The following is a 22,010-nucleotide window of genomic DNA, read 5'->3' on the forward strand; positions in this document are numbered from 1 at the left end:
ACGTCACTTCCTACTGTCGCACAGTCAAAACGTTCCCCAGCCGAGCCTCCTGCGGGAACCTTTGTGTTTCCGCTCTCGGAGCGGGCTGGCGGTGTTGGCACCGGTTCGCCAGGCCACCGGCAACGGACGGAGCAGCTGGGCGGAGCGGTGAATAGTGAGTTCCAGCAGTGACCTGCTGCCCGGCTCTCAGCCGACTCTCAGGGGCTTCAGACCTCCGCGAGGGGCGAGGTGGGAGAGTAGTTCCGTGGGGTCTTAAGAGTTTTCTCGCTCCCTCTCACTTCGCTGTCTACAGGCGGTCGAGTGCCCAGGCTGACCGCTTTCTCCTTACAACGAGGGTCGTGCTTCCTCGGAGAGTAAGCCCCAGGGACTAGGTCCTTGGAACCCTTTCTCGGGCCTTCCTTGGCAGGTTTTGGCGACTTCTCTGTACAGCTTCTTCTGTCTGCCTCTCACCTCTCCGGCTCACTTGTCAGAGGCCTTGGGTGTGTCACGACTTTGGTCAAAATTTTGGCATTCTTGTTCTGCGCGTCTCTGGTCACTGTTTAGATTCTCTGTCACTTGATTGGTTTGGAATCAGGGTCTTTCCGCCTCACTGTGTTTCCGGACGTGTGCTTAAGATATCAGTATAACCTAGGGCCAAGAACTCGGTGAAGGAATAAAAAGGGTAGCATCTTTAAAGGGATGGGTTACAAGAGCTTGCAAAGATCAAGAGGCAAAGCTATCTAGAGCCGTTCTGTGATGACAACCCTAATATTGCACTTTGTGTGAATAGGGTCAGTTTCCTGCATCTCGTTCACATGAAGATCAACTTTGCACTTCTTTTAAGATCGGCGTGTTGAGTGGGAAATGGGATGTAGAGGAAAGCATATATTATATGTGAATACCCAACTTAGTTTGGAGAAATCACAGAAGCCCTCAAAAGTGACATTTAAACCAAACCTAGTTCAATGACTCAACAAATAGTTGTGAGCGTCTGTTAAGTTCCAAACACTAGGTATATAACAGTGACTAAAACAAGCCCCTGCTTGCATGGAGTTTACAGCCTAGTGAGATTAAAAAATTTAAACCAGACAAAGGATTGGCAAGAGAGTATTGCAGATAGGAACACTGTACAAGTCCCCAGTCTTGAAAGAGGTGTTTTTGTTTTGTATGCCTTTCCCTTTTTGATGTTTTAGGATTTGGGCCAGGGCGAGGCAGTGGGGATGGCTCTGAGTTTCTTTTTTTGTCGCTTTTTGTTAAGGGACTTTGGAAATGTTTAGAACTGTGTAGAAGCAGAGAAAAGATCATTATACTTTGACTTCTAATAATTCTATGGGCATTATATTGTGGTACTTTGCAAAATAGCCAAATGGTAGGCAACAAAGATAGGAAGAGAGCATAGCAATCAACTCCAGTATTCTTGCTTGGAGAATCCCATGGACAGAGGAGCCTGACAGGCTACAGTCCACAGGTTCGTGTAGAGTTGGCCACCACTGAAACCACCTAGCACACAAACACACACAGGCAAAAAGGATAGCTTCTCCCCTTAAAGTACTGAGAGTTTTATAGAGAATATAACAAATGTCCAAAAAAATTAAAAAGTGTGGTTCAAGGTAGAAAACTCCCATACCATGAGAGAATGCACTGCTAGATATCCTTGGAGAGCAGGATTAGTAGTCCAGGGAGTAGAGCAGAACACAGTAGCTGTGAGTAAAGTCCTCATGAGAAGTAGTATTTGAACCAGGTCTTGATAGGATTTGGAAATATTAAAAAAAGGTAAAATGCTTCTCAGACAATTTGAGTAGAAGTAGCAAGCCCAGCTTAGTTTTTGTGCCAGTTACTGAATCTTTTTAAATGGTAGGCCAAGAAATTAGGCTTTATTTTAAAGGCAGTGGGTTGCCTTAATTTTCAAAGAAGAAAGAAAGAAAATGTGTTGCAGGAACATTAATATGGCAACTGCCTTGATGTCAAGGAGAATAACTAGATTATTGCTGTAGTACAAAAAGCAAGTGAAAACCTGAATCTGAGTAATAGCCTTGGAAATGAAAAGCAGGAACAGATGTGAGAAATGTTGCAGACTCAGAATTCACAGGAAAGGCCTGCTGATTGTTCAGAATAAGGAATGGGGAAGGACTCAGTGAGCAAAAGTTTAGGCCTTAGACCTGATTAATGGAGAGTGTGTCATTTATTGAAAGTGCAGGACAGGGAAATTTGGGGGGAAGATATTCATAATTTCAAATTCATTCATAGCTGAACTTGAGATACCATTAGGGCAACCAGTTAGATATGTCTGTTAAGCAGTTGGAAATGTGGGGTTTAAGCTTAAGAGAGATGGACTGGGGGTAAATGTATGAAATCGTCTATCTACAGTTGCTAGTTGAAAACATGATATATAAAGATTACCAAATAGGAAACTGGTAGCAGAACTAAAGAAAATAGACGAGGACACAATTACTTCGGCAATACCAAGATCAATGGAGTTGAAAAGATGACCCACAGAAAGAAGAGCCCAAGATAGAAAAGGAGAACCAGAAAAGCTGAGTATTTCTCATGGAGAAGAAAGGTTTTTGAAAGATACAGTGAATTCTCTTGGCCAGCATTACTGAGTGACAGATTTACACCACAGTTGCTGACCTCTTTAGGACCATAGAAGAAAAAGAAATTTCTTTCACTATTCAGTAGTCCCTTCTTATCCATGTAGGATATGTTCCAAGATCTCCAGTGGATGCCTGAAACCATGGATAGTACCACACCCTATATATACCATTTTTTTCCTGCATACATACCTGTGATAAAGTTTTATTAATAAAGTAGGCACAGTAAGAGATTAACAACTGGTAATAAAATAGAACGATTATAACAACATACCATAATAAAAGTTATGTGAACGTAGTCTCTCCCTTCAGCTTCTTTAACTCTGCCTGAAACGTGACAGTGGCCCCTTCGTTGGCAGACATAGCCTCTCCAGTAATTTATGTATTTTTCAGTCTAAACCCAAATCTATGTAACCATCTCTTACTTGCAGTAAATGGCTGGTGTCACTCATTTCAGGGGATCCCTTGCTGAAGTTTTTGTAGATGCTCAATGTTTTCTGGCCCAACGCATTTCTGTCAGTTTGAACACATATTCTGTTTATGTCCACCCACAAATTTAATGGCTTTTCCAATCTAACTAAGCACTTATGTGCCATGGCTATAACTCTTACAGCTTGAGGTACAATAGCAAAACTAGCTCAAATTTCTTTTTCCTTCTTCACAATTTCACAGATAGAAGACTTGTTCTTACCATAGATTTTAGCAACCTCATTATATGAGCATATACCTTTTTTCTTGTTAAGTTGAAAACATCCACCTTTTCACTTAGAGGACGCACTTTGCAGCTTCTCTGGCATACCTGAATTGTATGCCTTACTGCTCTGGCTCTTTGGGGCCATTACATAAATAATAATAAGGTAACATGAACACAAGCACTGCAGTTCCCTGGCAGCCAGTCTGATAACCGAGCTGGCTAGTGACTAACAGATGGGATTCACTGGACAAGGGATAAGGCACGTCCCACATGGGATGGGCCAAGCTGGTGTGTGACTTCATCACACTATTCAAAGTCCACATACAGAGGATTACTAATGTGTATTTGCCAGTAAGAAAGGAGAAGTAATAGAAACTGGAGAAGGCATTAGAAAATGGAGAGGGAAAGTAAGGTAGAAAGCAAAAGAATAAAGGATAAAACATATAACGATGAGTGTTTTCTTTTAGGCCCAACTCCTGTTTTTACTGTTGGATGGGGAACAGAAGTTGGGTCAAGAAAGTGCTAATAAAGAGGAAGCAGAGGAAACAAGAAAGTGGAGGCCTCTATAAATTCAAAGTACAGGTGGATGGGAGTAAAGAAATTTTTAAAAGAAAGAAAAATTTACTTGGTACCCTGAAGAGGCTCCTGGGTCAAAGCAGTAGAAGAGATTAATAGAGTGGTGGAAGATTATAGTTAAAAAGGAGAATTGACTGTAGTCAAAGAGAAGAGTTGTGAGTTCCAGGTTTCAGTAGCTGAAGATGAAGCTCTTTGAGATTGAAGATCTAAATAAACCTAGCACAGGAATTTGGAGAAGAACACCAGTATAGATGCTAAAATTATCAGAGATAATGGCAAGGGGGAGAGGAAGAAGATGAACCTGGTACAAATGTTCTGTCCATTAGCAACAGTGAACATGCAGGTGTGGATTCAAGAGACGATGTTGGTCAATGATGGTCGGAGTATTCTCCCTCAAACAGCAATACGGAGTAAGGTCTCTGTAGACCTCTGTTTGGTCTTTGGATAGGAACAACTCACTACTTGGGAAGGCTGTAAAACAGGTGATGTCTGGTGTGTATGGGAGGCGGGGAGAGCGGATAGTCAAAGTAAAGCAATAAAAGGAGTGCTTGAGAAAACTATGGAAAAAGCTAGGGGAATATGTTGGTAATAAGTAGGGACTAGAAGATGCTGGGGAGCTAGCAATGAAATTAATATGGAGGGGGGAAGGACTGAGCTGAATGAGTGCATGCTTGCGTGCTTCATTGTCTGACTTCGTTGTCCAACTGTTTGCAACCCCATGGACCACAGCCTGCTAGGCGCCTCTGTCCGTGCGATTCTCCAGGCAAAAATACTGGAGTGGGTTGCCATGCCCTCCTCCAGGGGATCTTCTCAACCCAGCGATCGAACCCATATCTCTTTTGTGTCCTGAATTGGCAGGCAATTTCTTTACCACTGGTGCCACCTGGGAAGCCCTGAGCTAAAAGAGTACTGGAGGGATTTTCAAGGGGGAAGTAAGTTTGTACCTTAAAGTAACCATTATGTGTATATAATAGGAAAAGGGAAACTGGAAATTGCTAGAAAGGCTAACCCATTGGTCTCCAAACTTTTCTCACCGTTTATTCCATGAGTAAAAAAGTAAGTACACTTCTTTATGTATGTATTTAGCTAACAATTATACGGGCTTCCCAAGTGGTGCTGGTAGTCAAGAATTCACCTGCCAATGGGGGAGATGTAAAAGACGAGGTGCTGACTCTTGTTACCTAATCTGTAATATAAACCTTTTTCTATCTGTGACTATAGAAATAAATAACAGTAAATACTTTGCTTCTAATTTCAACATAGAAGTTTGAAGTAATGGTTTTTCTAGTATATTAAAAGGAAGTTTCAGTCCTTTCAGCACCTCAAAATACAGACTTCTCTGGATAAGTAAACTACTGTGTTCCTGAGCTATAAAAACTTAAGTCAGTAGAAAGTCTAGGCTGTGTCTCCTTGTACACTCAGGAGGTTGGCAACTTCACTCCTTTTCATTGTGGACATTTTAATGAGGAACACTTTTCTCCTCATGAATAATTAAAAAAAAATACACTTTTCTGTACCTATCATTATATATGGGTAATGTATGTAATAATACAATCTTAAGAAGTAACAGAGGTTGCTTCTCAATTTTTATTAAATTATTACCCATACAACCGTTTGAGGTAGATTATTTTTCTTTTAATATTGAGCTTTGGACCCCTGCTCTTGGGTGATTGAGTAGAGCACAGAATTTGACAATAATTTTGTGGCCATCAGATGGGTATCTTATACCTTCTTTAAAAAAAAAAAAACATTCGGATCGTGTGTATGTGTGTTTCCTATAAAAACTGAAGAAGTATTAGGAGGAAGGTAGATAGGGAAGGAACAAACAAAATCCATTTTCAGGGTGGTCTTTCATATGCCAAGATTAAACCTACAGCAAGTTTTAATGGCTTTATAAATCCCTGAAAATGAGAGATTACTGTGTAATTGCTGACAGATCCCTAACTCTAGCAAGTACAAGTGTGTTGCATTATTACAGTATTAACCTCAAGGACAGAAGACAGTTTCAAGCTCTAGAATGTTATCAAAGGATTGAATACAAAGTATACATTTTTATTTTAATAATTCCTTGCCTGGAGAAGTATTTTAAAAAGTGACACCAAAAATAAAACAACATAATAGCATCAGTATTAACTGAAAGGAAAACTTTTTAATGTTTTAGAATTTCATAAGCCTTTGATGTATATCTTCACTATTTTTTAAGTTCCTTAGGGCACAGAGAATATCATAGGCCATATATATATATATATATATATATATATATATATATATATGTATGTTTTGGCACCATTTGTCACAGACTTTGCTTTTCAAAAATAGGTTAATGCATGAGATACCACAAGCTAAATGTGATGCAATAAAATTATCATAAGTATATTTTCTGAGGCATTCAAGATTGGGGCTGAGGACTAAGGAGGCAAAAAAAGATAACTGAGGTTAAAATTTCAGCACTGACTTTTATAGCTTATTGTTTAATGTATGCTCTAACTATTGTCCCCCGTGACACCCTTCCCCCAGTCTGTGTGTGGGGGGTGAGGGGGTGTATAAATAAGGTTTAAGAGAAGAAATTTTGATATACCGTAAACTTGACCTAAACACATCAAGTTTCTCTGTACTAAATTGTAAGTGTATTATTTGAAAACTATATTAGGAAGAGGCTCTGTGGAGAGCAGGAGCTTATCTGAAAGCTGATAATACTCTCACTTTAGGAGAAGAGAACTAGATAATTCCCATTAGGGATAAGAGGGAAATGTATCTGTAATAACCTTTTAGACAGTTTGAATTTTGTATCAGGTGCACAGTAATACATTTAAACAGAACAAGACAGATAAATTTCGACAGGTAATTGCCCATTGTCTGTAAATTACCTTCTTTTTTTTTTTTCCTTCAGGTGTTTGGGATGGCTGCTGCAGTGAACTTGGAACTTGATCCCATTTTTTTGAAAGCATTAGGCTTCTTACATTCAAAGAGTAAAGATTCTGCTGAAAAGCTAAAAACACTACTTGATGAATCTTTGGCTCGGGGCATTGATTCAAGTTATCGTCCATCTCAAAAGGTATATAACTGAATTAGAGGTTTGGAGGGAGTTCTGTAAAGTCTTTAATGTTTAGACCAGCTCAAAACAGTCTGCCAGATAATCTTCCCTTGTGGCATGAAGACCTTTACAGTGTTCTTCTCTTTCTCAAGCTTTCAGAGAACTATTCCACTGTATAGAAAAGTTAGCTGAGAGTGGACAATATTTTGTTCTACTATTTTCTGTGTATAGAAACCCACTAATGTATTATAATTTTAATTCTTTATGATTAGAATTTTTTTAATCTGCTGAATGAAACCATAGCTTATAATTATTCTCTAATGTTTTAGGGGCAAAAAGATAAAAGGGCAAGAATTCTACAATGAAGTGAATTACATATAGATAGGATAATCTAAGGGAAAAAGGAGGTATGGATAAACTGTGAGAACTATGTCACTCCCATTGCAAACAAAGTGGCCAGGCAGCTTTCTGTGAAAAGCATATACATTTTGGAACCAGACAGATCTGTTTTAAATCCCAGCTTACCTCTTACTAGTGTGATGACAGGTAACATATCTTGAACATTTACTGTGTCCTAGGTACTTTTCTCAGTGATATAGGTGTATAATTAATTTTAATTGTGATAATGATCCTTTGAGATAGGTATTATTTATTTTTATTTTACAATAAGGAAACTGAGGTACATAGTAACTTCATTTCACCCAGCATCTGTTTCTCTATTAGTAAAATGAGGATAATGAGAACTACCTTGCAAAGTAATGAACATTTAAAAGAAATAAAGAACATTGGTACACTACACATAGTGTAGTGTCTGCCTGGTATATAATAAGCTCTTGGTGAATGACAGCTCTTACTATATTCTTTATACCTACCTAAGACAACATTCTTTCAAACCTGTCTAAAACTCTAGCCTTGAAACTTCGAGTCACCCTGGTCTATAAACACCTAGATACCAAACTGATAAGGAGAAGACCAAACTACCTGACTAGCTCAGTCTAATCCAGAATCTCAAACTCAAGACAGGGCCGAGTACCAGACTCTGTGCCCAAGTAAGCAGTGATGTTTTCCTCCAGGCCTTCTTTCAAAATAAGCTCTCCTATTCTCAGACCTTTTTATTGTCCTTTGAATAGTGGAGCCATTGTGACTTCATTTATTTTACCATTCTCATTCTGGAGGTTTGGTGAGCTCAAACCAACCAAATTAATAAAACTCAACAAAATGCACTAACAAATTTGTTCTGCTCCGAGTATTGATATTGTCCAAATAGGAAATTCCTATTATTACTAAAGAAGCAGTATTTTTCTAAAAATTTATTTACTTATTTTACTTTTGGCCGCACTGGGTCTTCACTGCTGCACTCAGGCTTTCTCTAAGTGTGGCAAGTAGGGGCTACTCTTGGCTGCTGTGCATCAGCTTCTCACTGCGGTATCTTCTCTTGTTGCGGAGCGCAGCCTCTAGGGCGCAGGGCTTCAGTAGGTGCAGCTCACGGGCCCTAGAGTGTGGGCTCAGCAGTTGTGGTGCGAGGGCTTAGTTGCTCCATGGCATATGGGATCTTCCGGACCAGGGACTGAACCCATGTACCCTGCATTGGCAGGTGGATTCATAATCACTGGACCACCAGGGAAACCCCAAGAAGCAGTATTTTGAGATTCTAAAACAGAAGGAAGCGCATTTGTTAAAGTACATGAGAAGTTGGTTGCACCTAAAACGTCTGCTGCCCTTACATTTTTAGCCATTAGAGAAATGTAAATTAAATCTACAATGATATGCCTTACATATCTATTAAATGTCTAAAATTAAAAAGATTAGCTATACCAAGTGTTGGTGAGGATTTGAAGATAGGATTTGAAGATAGGAACTGGGACTCTCAGGTACTTCTGATGAAAATATAAAATGGTATACCACTGTGGAACATGGTTTGGCAGTTTCTTAAAAAGTTAAACATAAACCTCCCATACAATCCAGACATCCCACTCCTAGACACATATTCTAGAGAAATTAAAGTATGTGTCCATGTAAGGATTTGTACGTGAATGTTCATAACATCTTTATTTGTAATAGCCCCAAACTAGAAACAACCCAATAGTCCGGCAGTAGGTAAATGAATAAACAAATCATGGTATATTTGTTCAATGGAGTACTATTCAGCAACAAAAGGAGGGAACTTTTGTTACACTCAGTGACATTCATGAATCTCAGAATAAATATACTGAGTGAAAAAGCCAGAAAAAAAAAGAGTATATCCTGCATGATTCCACTTGTGAAAATTTCTAGGAAATGCAACCTATATAGTTACAGAAGATGGATCAGTGGTTTCCTGAGAATGGGTGGCTTAGTTTTCTAGGATGTCTGCCTCTAAGAGTGGTTATAGAGGGCAACAAGGAAACTTGGCAAGATGATGAATATGTTCATTATATTAATTGTAGTGATGGCTCACAAATGTGAAACCTTATGTGAAACTTAACTTACTGAAGAAAAAGACACAATATGTTGGCACATTTGATGTCTTAATTTTTAACTGATAATTTAGATTTCTGATCTGGTTTTGTTTTTAATAATATACTAGTCTGAATATTTCTTTATAGGTATCTTTTAATTTCATATACAGGATGTGGAGCCACCCAAAATTTCAAGCACAAAAACTGTTTCTATTAAGCAAGAGCCCAAAACATCATCTAATCTTCCTTCTGGCAATAATAATGGCAAGGTCCTCACAACTGAGAAGGTGAAAAAGGAAGGTGAAAAGAGACCTGCTGATAAAGTAAGATTTTGCTTTACTCTAGTAAATCAATCAATCAGTTGTTTTTTGCTTACTTTTTGTATATAAGAATTGGTGAAAGTATGTAATAATCACTCGGTAAATATATTTTGGTTATTATGGATTTTTTTTAATTAAAATTTAGAAACATTTTAGAACCGTTTATTGAAATCATTGTCAACAAATATTTGAGCCCTAGAAGATATACTAATTTCATGCGTAAAGTTTAATCTATAACTCAAATGTTCTAGATGGAGTACTTTAACAGGGTTACAGAAAACTCTTGGATTGTCTACTGTGAATGATTTCTACTACTACTATTACTACTACTACTACTAAGTCGCTTCAGTCGTGTCCGACTCTGTGCGACCCCATAGACAGCAGCCCACCGGGCTCTCCCATCCCTGGGATTCTCCAGGCAAGAGTACTGGAGTGGGTTGCCATTTCCTTCTCCAATGCATGAAAGTGAAAAGTGAAAGGAAGTCGCTCAGTCGTGTCCGACTCTTAGCGACCCCATGGACTGCAGCCCACCAGGCTCCTCCGTCCATGGGATTTTCCAGGCAAGAGTACTGGAGTGGGGTGCCATTGCCTTCTCCACATAGTTAATTATTAGGATTCTAGAACTTAGTAAAAAAAAAAAAAAATTTTTTTTTAAATTTTAGTAATACCTGCCCTCAATGGGTTGTGTTTCCATACTTTTTCTAAGTACTGGCTCTTTATAACCTATATTATATTGTTCTCTTTATATTTTAAAGAAAGGAGCCAGAATTTGCTTTGAAACAAATATGGCAATGTGTTAAGCCTTAGTTACTGGTGGAAGTTCATTATACATTTCTTTTCAATATAAAATATCTTTAGTTCATAATTTAAAATATTTAAAAATAGCCTTAAAAATATCCTTATCAGTGCTGTGGCTTCTCAATTCAAAGCATCCAGTGGGGGGGTAGGAGGGCAGTGTAAGTGAATCCATTGAACTTCCATGATTCTTTAATGAATAAAAGAGTACAAAGAGAGATACAGATGCATGCTGAACTGTTCTGATTTGTTTCTTTTTACCTTGTTGGATTCTTCTAACATGCTGAGTACGAATTTCTTATGCATCTTCTACGGGTCTTTAGTGTGTGCTTCTGTCCCTAACTATGTGAAAGTGTCTGCGGAGTGGACGTGGTCATTGCACACTGTCTGTCTTGTACATCTCTCAGTGATTTAAAGTTTATTTTAATGTGTTACTTTTTGATTGGGTGCTTTTTATAGATGAAATCAGACATCACTGAAGGAGTTGATGTCCCAAAGAAACCTAGACTGGAGAAACCAGAGACACGGTCCTCTCCCATCACTGTCCAAACCAGCAAGGATTTAGCCATGGCTGACCTTTCCAGCTTTGAGGAGACCAGCGCTGATGATTTTGCCATGGAGATGGGATTGGCCTGTGTTGTTTGTAGGTAAGTTGTACCTTGCCGCATAGATTCTTTTGTTTCTTTGTAAAGAACAAACAATTTAAAAAAGAAAAAAAAATAGACCAATTGTTGGGTGTTTTTTAAATTCTGTTTTCATTATTTGGAGGTGGATAGGAGATAAACTGCCCATGTGGCTATTTAATGTCTAATAAATGGTCAAAAATTTATATTACTAACAGGCATCTTTATAATCAGTTACGTTGTAATAACATTTTCTGCATTCTTGGCTTCTAGAGTAAAAACACTTATTTCTTTAATTTTTAGTAAGACACTGTTTAGCAGACTAAATTATTTCCACCTTTCTTTTTAAGAAGACTATGTTGCTTTTTTTTTCCTGAAGTGTTCATAGAATTTATAAAGTAAACGGTTATATACCATTTTCTAAAATAGCATTAAATCTTTTCCTGAGGATAAGGAAAATGAAATTAATGGATCATGTAGGTTATTCTGAGTATTGTTTTGAAACATGGATGCATAATTATAAAAATAGATAATTCTGCTTAGTAGAAGATTCATCTTAAAAATAAGAATAATTAGATTTTAAATTCCTTGATACCAGGGTCTTCATCTTTAATTGTTAATGACTTTCATTGCCTAGCACAGTAGAAGAGATTGTCACCTTTCCTGCTATTTGCTTCATGAAAATATTAAATTCTGGTGCATGGGACTGAACACATAGCTCTAAAATTTTGTGAACATTATAGAGCATCAGTTAATGTACTTCTGAATAGGATTATTTTGTTAGAGCTTCATTGCTTTAACACATATTTGTTTATGTCAACCTTTATCTACTGTAAGGGTTGCCATTTTCATGTAAAGAAATAAATGGTAAAGTAATAAGGGGGAAAGAACTAGTCATTGTAATCCTCCATAAGAAGATTTGTTATGGTGGTCTGAGGCTGTTGCTGTTACAATTTTTACCTTTTTGATACACTTATTAATACATTCTGTTTTGTTAATTAAGACATTTACAGAGCACCCCATGTCTGTGCAGTAATGTGCTAGGCACTGTAGATAATTAGGTTCATTTTCTACCTTTAGGCAACTCGTGTATTAATGAAGAAGATAGAACAATATGTAGGCAACAAATGTAAAGGAATTTAATAGAGGTACAAAGAAGATGTTATGAGACTGTTGGAGGATGAGCCAAGGTCTACTGCCTTCTGGGAAAAGGAAAAAAATTACAATGGAAAATGCTAAGAAGAAGAATATAGCCAAGTTTAGTCTAAGCTGCCTTATAATATTTCTTACTGGTTAAACATAACCTTTAAAAGAAATGAATTGTTTGTGCAGGCTACACATTGGGATTTGTTATTTTGCTGTTTGGCTTTTCTGATATATCTTTAAGATATCAAACTTCACCAGAAGAACCCTAGAGTGGCTTTAAATTGTTGCCTTCAAATAAGTGTCATATCTAATGATATATTTTCTTAGGCAAATGACAGTGGCATCCGGTAACCAATTAGTAGAGTGTCAGGAATGCCATAATCTCTACCACCAAGATTGCCATAAGCCCCAGGTGACAGACAAGGAAGTGACTGACCCTCGCCTTGTGTGGTATTGTGCCCGATGTACCAGACAAATGAAAAGAATGGTAGGAATTACTTTTCTCTATTTTAAACAATCTCTGTCCATTTTTCTGTTAATATGTGGTTGTTAAGATAAAAATCTGAACATTTATGCTATTGAAAAAAATCTTATAAGCTGATTATTTTAATGCTTGTTTATATAGTATAAATATGTGGTTTATGTGTCTGTGCCTAAGTGGACCAGACCACATATATGTATTTTTCTCTGCTCAGCTTTTAGCTTGTTCTAGTATAAATGAACAGAATTGGAGGGCCACAAATTGGGACTGTTTCCTACTGGTGTGCCAATGTATTTGTGCACATTTAAAAATACTACAAAGCACTACGGGGAGTCGTGAGATACGAAGCTCTAGTCTTTGGTGAGTCTGGTAAGGAAGTACTGGAAATGTCTATTCCTGAGTGAGCGCAAACCACCAAACTTACAAGCTGTGTGCAGAGCCATCTCTGTCTTTACTTCTGTGTTTCTCTCTTTATGCCTTGTCTTTCCTTCTCATTGTCTTCAAGTCACCATTTAGCCTATTTTCTCAAGTACTTTCTCAGTTTACTGCTCACAAACATAACTGCCTTTAATATCATACTGAAACATTTTCATGTTATATTGGATTTGTTTTCTAACTTTTATTCATTTAAAAGTAGATGGATGAATGTTATCATTTCCCTTTTAAAGAAATCAAGTTGTTATTTACTTCAGTGTCTTGTTTACTTCCCCCATCCGTGTTCCCCTATCTTTGATTAGGGACTCTTTTTTTTTTTTTAATTTATTTTTTACTGAAGTACAGTTGATTTATAATGTTAGTTTCTGATGTACAGCAAAGTGATCCTGTATATTGAATATAGTCCCCTGTGCTATATAATAAGGCCTTGTTGTTTATCCATCCTATACATAATAATTTTTGTCTGCTAATTCCGAATTTCCAGTCCATCCTTACCTCACCCCTCCCACCCCTTTGGCAATCGCAAGTCTATTCTCTATGAGTCTGTTTCTGTTTTATGAATAAGTTCATTTGTGTCATATTTTAGATCCCACATATAAGTGATATCATATGATATTTGTCTTTCTGTGTCTGACTTGCTTCTCTTATATGATAATCTCTAGGTCCATCCACATTGCTGCAAATGGCATTATTTTGTTCTTTTTTATGGCTGACGAATAGTCCATTGTATATGTCTATACTATATCTTTGGGACTTCCCTGGTAGCTACCAGGGAAGGGAACTGCTACCCACTCAAGTATTCTGGCATGGAGAATTCCATGGGCTGATCCATTCCTTTGCTGATGAACATGTAGGTTGCTTCCATGTCTTGGTTATTGTAAATGGTGCTGCTGTGAATATAGGAGTGCCTGTATTTTTTTGAATTATAGCTTTCTCCAGAAGATTAAGGACTTTTTATAGAAGATTCTTATATTGTTAACCAAGTGAATTTCTACATAAATTTTTCTGACCAAATATATCTTTTTAAAGTCAGAAGTACTTAGTTAAATAAAAAGAAATTTTAATCACTAAATCAGAAATAGATTGTTTTTATTCCTATGAAAAGTAATAAAATTTCAGTAGTATTTATACTTTGTTTGTAACAAGAAATTTCTGTGACATGGTACAGTATTTTTTCTGCTCTGTCTGATTTTTATTTAGTTTATTACTTAAACTACCCTCCAGGACTTCAACCCAAGTAATTACGGGTGAGCAGAATAGTATGTTCCAGCACTTTGGCACAAGTAGTCACTAAGAATTGCTAGTCAAAATAAATAACTTGTGATAGTGATCTTTCTTTAACATAGCTTCAAAGTTTATTATTATTTTATTTTAAGTCTGTTAATAAAGTAAGTACTGTTCTTTCCTACTTTTTTCTCCCTTATATTTTGTGAGTTAACTCATACCAAATCTATATTTATAGTTCTTACCCTCTTTCTGAAGTGAATTTTGGCAGATGACCAGATATCCTACAGTTACTTCAAGTGCAATATTTTTTAAAATAAAATTGTTTTCTTCTCCACTCAGTTTTTCCTCATTTGCCTGAACTGATAATATTATCCTTGATGCCTCTCTTAAATCCACATCCCTTTGTTTACCAAACTTGTTAATTCTACCTCATATGTATTTCACAGATCTGCTCATTTCACTTTTATTACCCTGTTCCACAAATCGCTCATTTCTTGCTGTTGCATTAGCTCCTTGATTCCCTTCAGTCCACTTTATACACTACAATTAGAATATTCTTCTACAATAATTACCTAACTTTATCTGTTTAAGTGTGCCCAGTGGCTCTCAATTACCTATATAATGAAGTTATCCTTGTTAGGGTGGATTATGGACCTTCTCTTTTTGACCCAGCTCTACCTTTGTATCCTTCTCTTCCCACCACTTCATCATATATACCACATACTGCGGCCACATAAAACCAAGTGGTTCATTTCCTGAGTATGTGGTGAACTTTCATGTGCCCACATGTCCTGTTTCTCAGCTTCTTCTCATCCTGATACATTTTATTCTTTATCAACTTTGCAAATGAAATGCCTAATTAATTTGTATTAAGAGCAAGTCTCATTCACTCACAGAGCACCAGAGCAGAGCTCAGGACTGGACACATCCCACATTCTGTTGTTTCATTTTAAGATAATTAAAAATAGAGGAAATATAGATTTGGGCCAGAAATCGGCAGTCAATAAGTTCAGTCTGTATGTCGAAGAGTCAAGTGCTGAATGACTAATGTCAGAGCATGATTAAATACACCAAGAGTGGACCTGGGGAAATACCAACGGCGTGATCTGAAGTGAACCTGAAGATTGGGATCCAGGAAACACAAGCTTTAGTGAGAGAAAGGGGTTTGGAAATGGAAGGGATGCTAAACTGAATTGCTTTCAGTGAGGTTCTCATATGTGCATTGGTTATTGCTCCAAGGTATCTCAAAGATACCTTAAAAAGCATCTTATATCCTCTTTCCCCTTGCAATAATTTATTCAACTATGGCAGGTTCTACAGTACAGAAAGATGGGAAGACAGAGATAAGAATGGTGTGATAGTAGGTGGCAGGGTCCAGAGTTATTCTTTAGTCCTGTAATTTTCTTTCTACCAGGCAATGGGATTTGCCCCAGCACTCGTGACTAATTGCAGTGGCTCTCAGTCTAAGGTGGCAACACATTCCTCTCAGCAGTAACAGAAGTACGTGGTATTTTTGATTGTTACTGTACTGGCCATATTGCCTTGAGTGGTCAATTTCATGCATTCTACACTATGTGAGTCAGTCTCCCAATAAAAAAATTAAAGTGCCTTTGTTGAGCAATACTGAATCAGTGATAATATCCTAGTTCCTTAAACTAGTACTACCAGCAAAGAGCAGAGGGTTTTGGGTATCTCTTAGGTTCTAAGATGGGTAGGTGAAATAGCCAGGAAGCAGAAGATCCAAACATGATCTCCTAGGCAGAGGTTCTTTCTGAGCTTCAGAGTAATGAATCTTCATCTACTAAACCATACAAGTTAGGTCGGTCTTCAGAGTCTAACCTCATCTACTGATGTGGGTGGAGGAAAGTGTAAGATTAGAATACCATGTACTCCTGATACTCTGAAGGCTACATTTTAATAACATGGTTTGCAGTACAAGGTAAGATAATCTTTCTTGGTAGTAGATATTTTACCATAGATATCTTCCAGCATTCTTTATAATATTCTTGATCTAAGTGTTGCTTTGTAAGTGATGTCTGAAAATAGGTATACTTTCATGTGGAAAATATGTAACATAAAAAATGGGATGAACTGAGACTTAAGGGTGAAAATATATTATATGGCAAATCATAGCACAAGAAAGTCTAAACAAAGATAAAACAGCTACATTCAAATTTCCAGAAATGGGAGCACATCATTAATAAAGTTTTTGGTATAGTCTTGCGTGACCTTATTAGGATTGTCAAAAACAGTGGGATGGCTGGGAGCACCATTACTCACCTAGTAGAGAAGGGTTCTTCTGGATTTAGTAAGAAAAGCTTGTTTTCTTACCATTTGTAAATAATGATGATGAATGAGTAGTAACTGTTATTATCTGCACTTAACATGTACCAGACACTGTGTAAACTCTTACATAATCACTGCATTCTCATAACCCTCCTTTAGAACAGAAGATTTTATCCACATTTTGCAGATGAAAAATGAGACTTCTGGAAATGTACATATTTTACCTGAGGTAACATAGATAGGGAAGTAGTTGAGCTGGGCTTTAATTTTAGTTCTGTTTGATTCCAAAAGCTGTCCTCTCGAACACTGCACTATTCCGTTTGTATAGTTAATATTATCTAACTGGAAAACACTAAAGAATAAACTGAAAAATGATTCATGTACAAGAGAATTTAGTAAAGTACCTAATATAAAGGAAAAAGATCAATTGTTGGTCAAAATAAAACTGAAAATGCTTATATGGTTTTTTTCATTTTCTTTTTAATGATTTTGGACTGTTTTGTTAAAATATTTAATTAACCCCAGTCTGCATAATTTTTAAAACCTCATGTTATCTTTACTGTTTAGAAACTAATAAAATCTATAAAGTCATTAATTGATATGATAAAAATAATTTGTCCAAGAGTTTATATTTTCCATGTCATCACAATGTTATATTTTTTTAATGTTAAATGTTTATCTGTATTACAGTTCATTGAGGAGTCCTGTGGTAGATGTTATTGTCTTTTTGTACATTTAACTAAGACTTTGTAGCTAATTTAATTTTAACACTGATTTTTGCAGGCTCAGAAAACTCAGAAACCACCACAGAAACCAGCCCCCACAGTTGTTTCTGTAGCTCCAGCTGTTAAAGATCCATTGGTTAAGAAACCAGAAACTAAACTCAAACCAGAGACAACTTTTCTAGCATTTAAGAGATCAGAAGTCAAGGTATAGTACATTCTATTTTTATCTAAGATTGGATTTAAATTTAGTTGACTTAGTTACTTGAAAACATTAATCAGGAACTTTGTAGACTAAATGGCCATATGTTGGAAATTAAGACTGTATTACTATTAACGTTGGCTTCCCTGGTGGCTCAGTGGTAAAGAATCCGCCTGCCAATGAAGAGACATGGGTTCCGTCCCTGGGTCCAGAAGATCCCCTGAAGAAGGAAATGGCAACCCATTCCAGTATTCTTACCTGGGAAATCCCATGGACAGAGGAGCCTTGTGGGCTGTGGCCATAGGGTTGCAAAAGAGTTGGACATGACTTAGTGACTAAACAACAACAAACTGTTAACATTAAGTAGAAAGAGAACATTTATGTAATTATCTTCAACTCTGCTGTTTCTTTTTTTATCATGGTTAGAAACTATCTGTGAGCATTCTAAGATAACATTCGTTATCATTCCTATGTAGTCAGCCAATATTCTGCCCTCAGGAACTGGGTTTCAATTCCAAATGCCTTTGTCCTCAGTAGCAGTAGTTTTGCTCCTCACATCACTTGTGAGCTTTCTTCGCCCTACTCATTGGCTATTGAAGTTTTCTTGCTTTGTCTTATTTCTTTCTATTATCATGAATTTTCCCATGAAGTGGCTCTCTCCTATACTAAAGGGCCAGATTATCTAGTGAGAGTATCACCTTTCTCATTCCTTGGTCTTCCTCCTTGACATCATGCTACATTATTATTATTATCCTGGCATTTTGATATCATAGGATAAAATATTTTTCTAATCTAATTTTATAACAAAAGGAATGCTTTTATTGAGTTACACATTCTAATTTTAAGCAGAATACTAAAGATGGAAGAAAAAATGTTAGCTCCAGATTCTCAAAGGTTACTCCCAGAAAATTCTAAAGATATTGCCTTGTCCAATTGGCTATAGGTAGTGAAAATCAAGAATATAAATATAAAGTACTCTTGAGAAAGGTACTGATAATTTTATTTGCAGATCATTTTTAATTTAATTTACCTGGTGGCTCAGAGGGTAAAGCGTCAGCCTGCAATGCGGGAGACCTGGGTTCAATCCCTGGGTAGGGAAGATCCCCTGGAGAAGGAAATGGCAACCCACTCCAGTACTCTTGCCTAGAAAATTCCATGGATGGAGTAGCCTGGTAGGCTATAGTCCATGGGGTTGCAAAGAGTCGGACATGACTGAGCAACTTCACCACCACCAAGGAAGAGTTGATATCCAAGGGATAGCCCTTATTGGTTTGTCACATAGAGACTTGGTGAGCTAGAGTAGAAGTAAGAATAATTTATTGAAAATAATTTGAGTTGCTATATTCTATACTCAAATTACTTTCAGATAGATTTTTATACTAACCAATTACTGCTGCTGCTAAGTTGCTTCAGTCATGTCCGACTCTGTGCGACCCCATAGACGGCAGCCCACCAGGCTCCCCCGTCCCTGGGATTCTCCAGGCAAGAACACTGGAGTGGGTTGCCATTTCCTTCTCCAATACATGAAAGTGAAAAGTGAAAGTGAAGTCTCTCAGGTGTGTCCGACTCTTTGCGACCTCATGGACTGCAGCCTACCAGGCTCCTCTGTCCATAGGATATTCCAGGCAAGAGTACTGGAGTGGGGTGCCATCGCCTTCTCCAACCTATTACTACCAAGGCTTATTTTTAGGAAACTCAATATGAAATTATTTTGCAGCAAATAAATTAAGGCCTTGGCTGTCATGTTTTTTCTGATTAAGAGGTTTTGATATTTTTATGATAAAATAGAATAAATGTTTACTATGAAATTCAATAAATTGAAAAGCAATACCAGTAACAGCAAACCATTAAAATAAAATGTCATATACACAGAACTTGCTTTGTACTTCATAAGTTTTGGTCTTTTTGATTACTTCAGATGGGTTTTCTTTTGTAAAGTTTATTGAAAGATCATTTAGTCAAATGGCAGGTAGTTTTATATTTATTAGAAAAGGAAAAAATAACATCTTTTATAATTGAAAATTAAGTTTACTACACCTGTATCCTTTGCTACCTTGGCTAACTTTTTCTCATTAAATATATGCATTTCTCTAGAAATTTGCAATTTATGTAAAGTTTATCTTTGCATAACCTTATGAGATAGTCATTATATGATGTAACTGTAAAAAAATCCTATCATTTTTCACTGTATGTGAACAATAATCTGGACCTTCCTCTTCTAAAGACCTCAGAGCCCTCTATTTTCAGAGAGCCCTCTATTTTCAGTTTTTTTCTCATTGGTTTATAATGTTTAATGCAGACAACACTAAAGACTACTTTGTAAGAACTAAAAACGTTTTTATCAACTTATTCGGAGTTCAGTTCTAAAATATAATTGGGTGTATTTTAAGCATGATAACTAGTATATTAAGTAAGATACTATTTGTAAGATTTTTATCTTTTACATATTTAACACTTTTGTGACCCATGAAAATAAGATAGAAAAATTCAATTCGCAATCAATTTGAACAAAGTGCCTTTTCCCCTCAATGTTAATGTGAAAAAAAATTGTTTTTGTATGAAGAAGAACAGTATTTATGTAGTGACATTGGTACTCTGTTAGCTTTTGACTGTCCAAGGAAGTTAATTAGAGAAATTTAATATGTGTTACACCTTTATGGAATAAATCTGGGAGTGAATCAGGCATACCCAAAATGTCACTATGCAGCTTATTGAGGCAGTTTATAAAAAATCCTTTATATTGAAACAGGGATCTCTTTGTGATAGTTTCACTGGAAACATGGACAAATTGGGAAAATAAGTTATGAAACGTTTTTAGTATATCACCAGTTGTATAATTTCATGTAGTTAATGCAGTATACCTGTATATATGCAAGTATTTGCTCAAAATTTAGGGGGAAATTTTTTTTTAATAGGTTCTAAATCTCATCTGAGACATCTACTAAGTATCCTGGGCATAAGCATTTTTGTCCATTAAGAGTGGATTCTGTTTTTTTAATTGATCCACAAGTCATCTGCAGCAAGGTCTAAAAAATTAGATGTTTTACTAAGCTAAATAATAACTTTTTTGCATGAAAAACAACTTAAAGAATTAAATCTGATTTTCTGATGTGGCTTGTGACTGAATCTGGAAGAGGTCCTCAAAAAGGAAATTTTTTTCTGAAATGATTAGAATAAGAATATGACATAGCATAATTCCTGCTTTGGAAATGGTAGCACCGTTAGCTATGGATAGGTTTTCTTCTATGTGTTTTGTCATATCAGTTTATCAGAACTTAATTTTGATGATTTAAATTTCCAAGATCACTATTTTTGTATAAAAAGTCTTAACCATTAATCTTCTTATGTATTTAAGAATATTAGGTATTAATTATACTTGCCTCTAATATTTATCTTATATTTTTTAGGCATCCACGGTCGTTTCAGGAAATTCTTCTAGCACCAATGTTTCCTCTTCAGCAACTAGTGGCCTAATTGGATGGGCAGCTTTTGCAGCCAAAACTACTTCTGCTGGTCCATCAACAGCAAAATTGAGTTCAGCAGCCCAAAACAATAGCGGGAAACCTGCTACCTCTTCTGCTAACCAGAAGCCCGTGGGTTTGACTGGTCTGGCAACAACATCCAAAGGGGGAATAGGTTCCAAAATAGGTTCCAATAACAGCACTTCACCCACTGTACCGTTGAAACCACCTCCACCTCTCACTCTAGGCAAAACTGGCCTTAGTCGCTCAGTTAGTTGTGACAATGTTAGCAAAGTAGGTCTTCCCAGTCCAAGTAGTTTGGTTCCAGGAAGCAGCAGCCAACTCAGTGGGAATGGAAATAGTGGGACATCAGGGCCTAGTGGAAGTACCACTAACAAAACCACTTCCGAATCGAGCGCCTCTCCGTCGGCATCCCTTAAAGGTCCAACTTCACAAGAATCACAACTCAATGCCATGAAGCGGTTACAAATGGTCAAGAAGAAGGCTGCCCAAAAGAAACTCAAGAAGTAATGTGGCCAAGTAGGTTTTTATATCATATTATCCTAAAGATTAAAATCTTATTAAGATATAAACTGTAATATACTATAATTTAATAAAAATCTTCATAATGAAATTTCTATTATTTCTTACCTTAAAATGCTAAATAGTATTTAGTGAAACTTGGAAATGTTTATCTTAAATCTGTTTTAACATTTTTATTTTGACAGTTTTCATAGTGTGTGAAAACAATGATTAGAATGACTAATTCTTAATAAAAACTTCTGAAATCCCAGAAGACTGGTGCATCTGCAGATTAAAAAAAAAATGCATCTTCTAACACAGTCCCAATAATTATTTTTTTTTTAATTTTATTTTATTTTTAAACTTTACAATATTGTATTGGTTTTGCCAAATATCGAAATGAATCTGCCACAGGTATACATGTGTTCCCCATCCTGAACCCTCCTCCCTCCTCCCTCCCCATACCATCCCTCTGGGT

At 36.7% G+C, this 22,010-nt stretch overlaps 1 protein-coding gene across 2 annotated transcripts; it reads left to right on the plus strand.

The window, feature by feature from the left end:
• The first annotated feature begins 17 nt into the window (after positions 1 to 17).
• Positions 18 to 21,803, plus strand: INTS12 (integrator complex subunit 12). 2 transcript variants are annotated; one of them, XM_006076390.4, is made up of 7 exons: positions 18 to 154; positions 6,731 to 6,895; positions 9,483 to 9,635; positions 10,887 to 11,074; positions 12,524 to 12,683; positions 17,409 to 17,555; positions 20,957 to 21,803. In XM_006076390.4, the coding sequence occupies exons 2-7, from the start codon at positions 6,740 to 6,742 to the stop codon at positions 21,539 to 21,541; spliced, it is 1,389 nt and encodes a 462-aa protein (XP_006076452.4). In that variant the 5' UTR covers positions 18 to 154; positions 6,731 to 6,739; the 3' UTR covers positions 21,542 to 21,803. The 2 variants fall into 2 exon arrangements, with proteins under 2 accessions (XP_006076452.4, XP_006076451.4); XM_006076389.4 differs by having other exon boundaries at positions 83 to 228.
• Positions 21,804 to 22,010: the final 207 nt, after the last annotated feature.

Source organism: Bubalus bubalis, chromosome 7 (genome assembly GCF_019923935.1).
Source record: "Bubalus bubalis isolate 160015118507 breed Murrah chromosome 7, NDDB_SH_1, whole genome shotgun sequence".
Taxonomy (NCBI): Eukaryota; Metazoa; Chordata; class Mammalia; order Artiodactyla; family Bovidae; genus Bubalus; species Bubalus bubalis.

Bases quoted from the DNA above. Each gene is read 5' to 3' on its own strand.
- INTS12 (XM_006076390.4), top strand. From the start codon at position 6,740: ATGGCTGCTGCAGTGAACTTGGAACTTGATCCCATTTTTTTGAAAGCA. The intron at 6,896-9,482 runs GTATATAACTGA...TTTCATATACAG, and splicing joins GTTATCGTCCATCTCAAAAG to GATGTGGAGCCACCCAAAAT. The intron at 11,075-12,523 runs GTAAGTTGTACC...ATATTTTCTTAG, and splicing joins TTGGCCTGTGTTGTTTGTAG to GCAAATGACAGTGGCATCCG.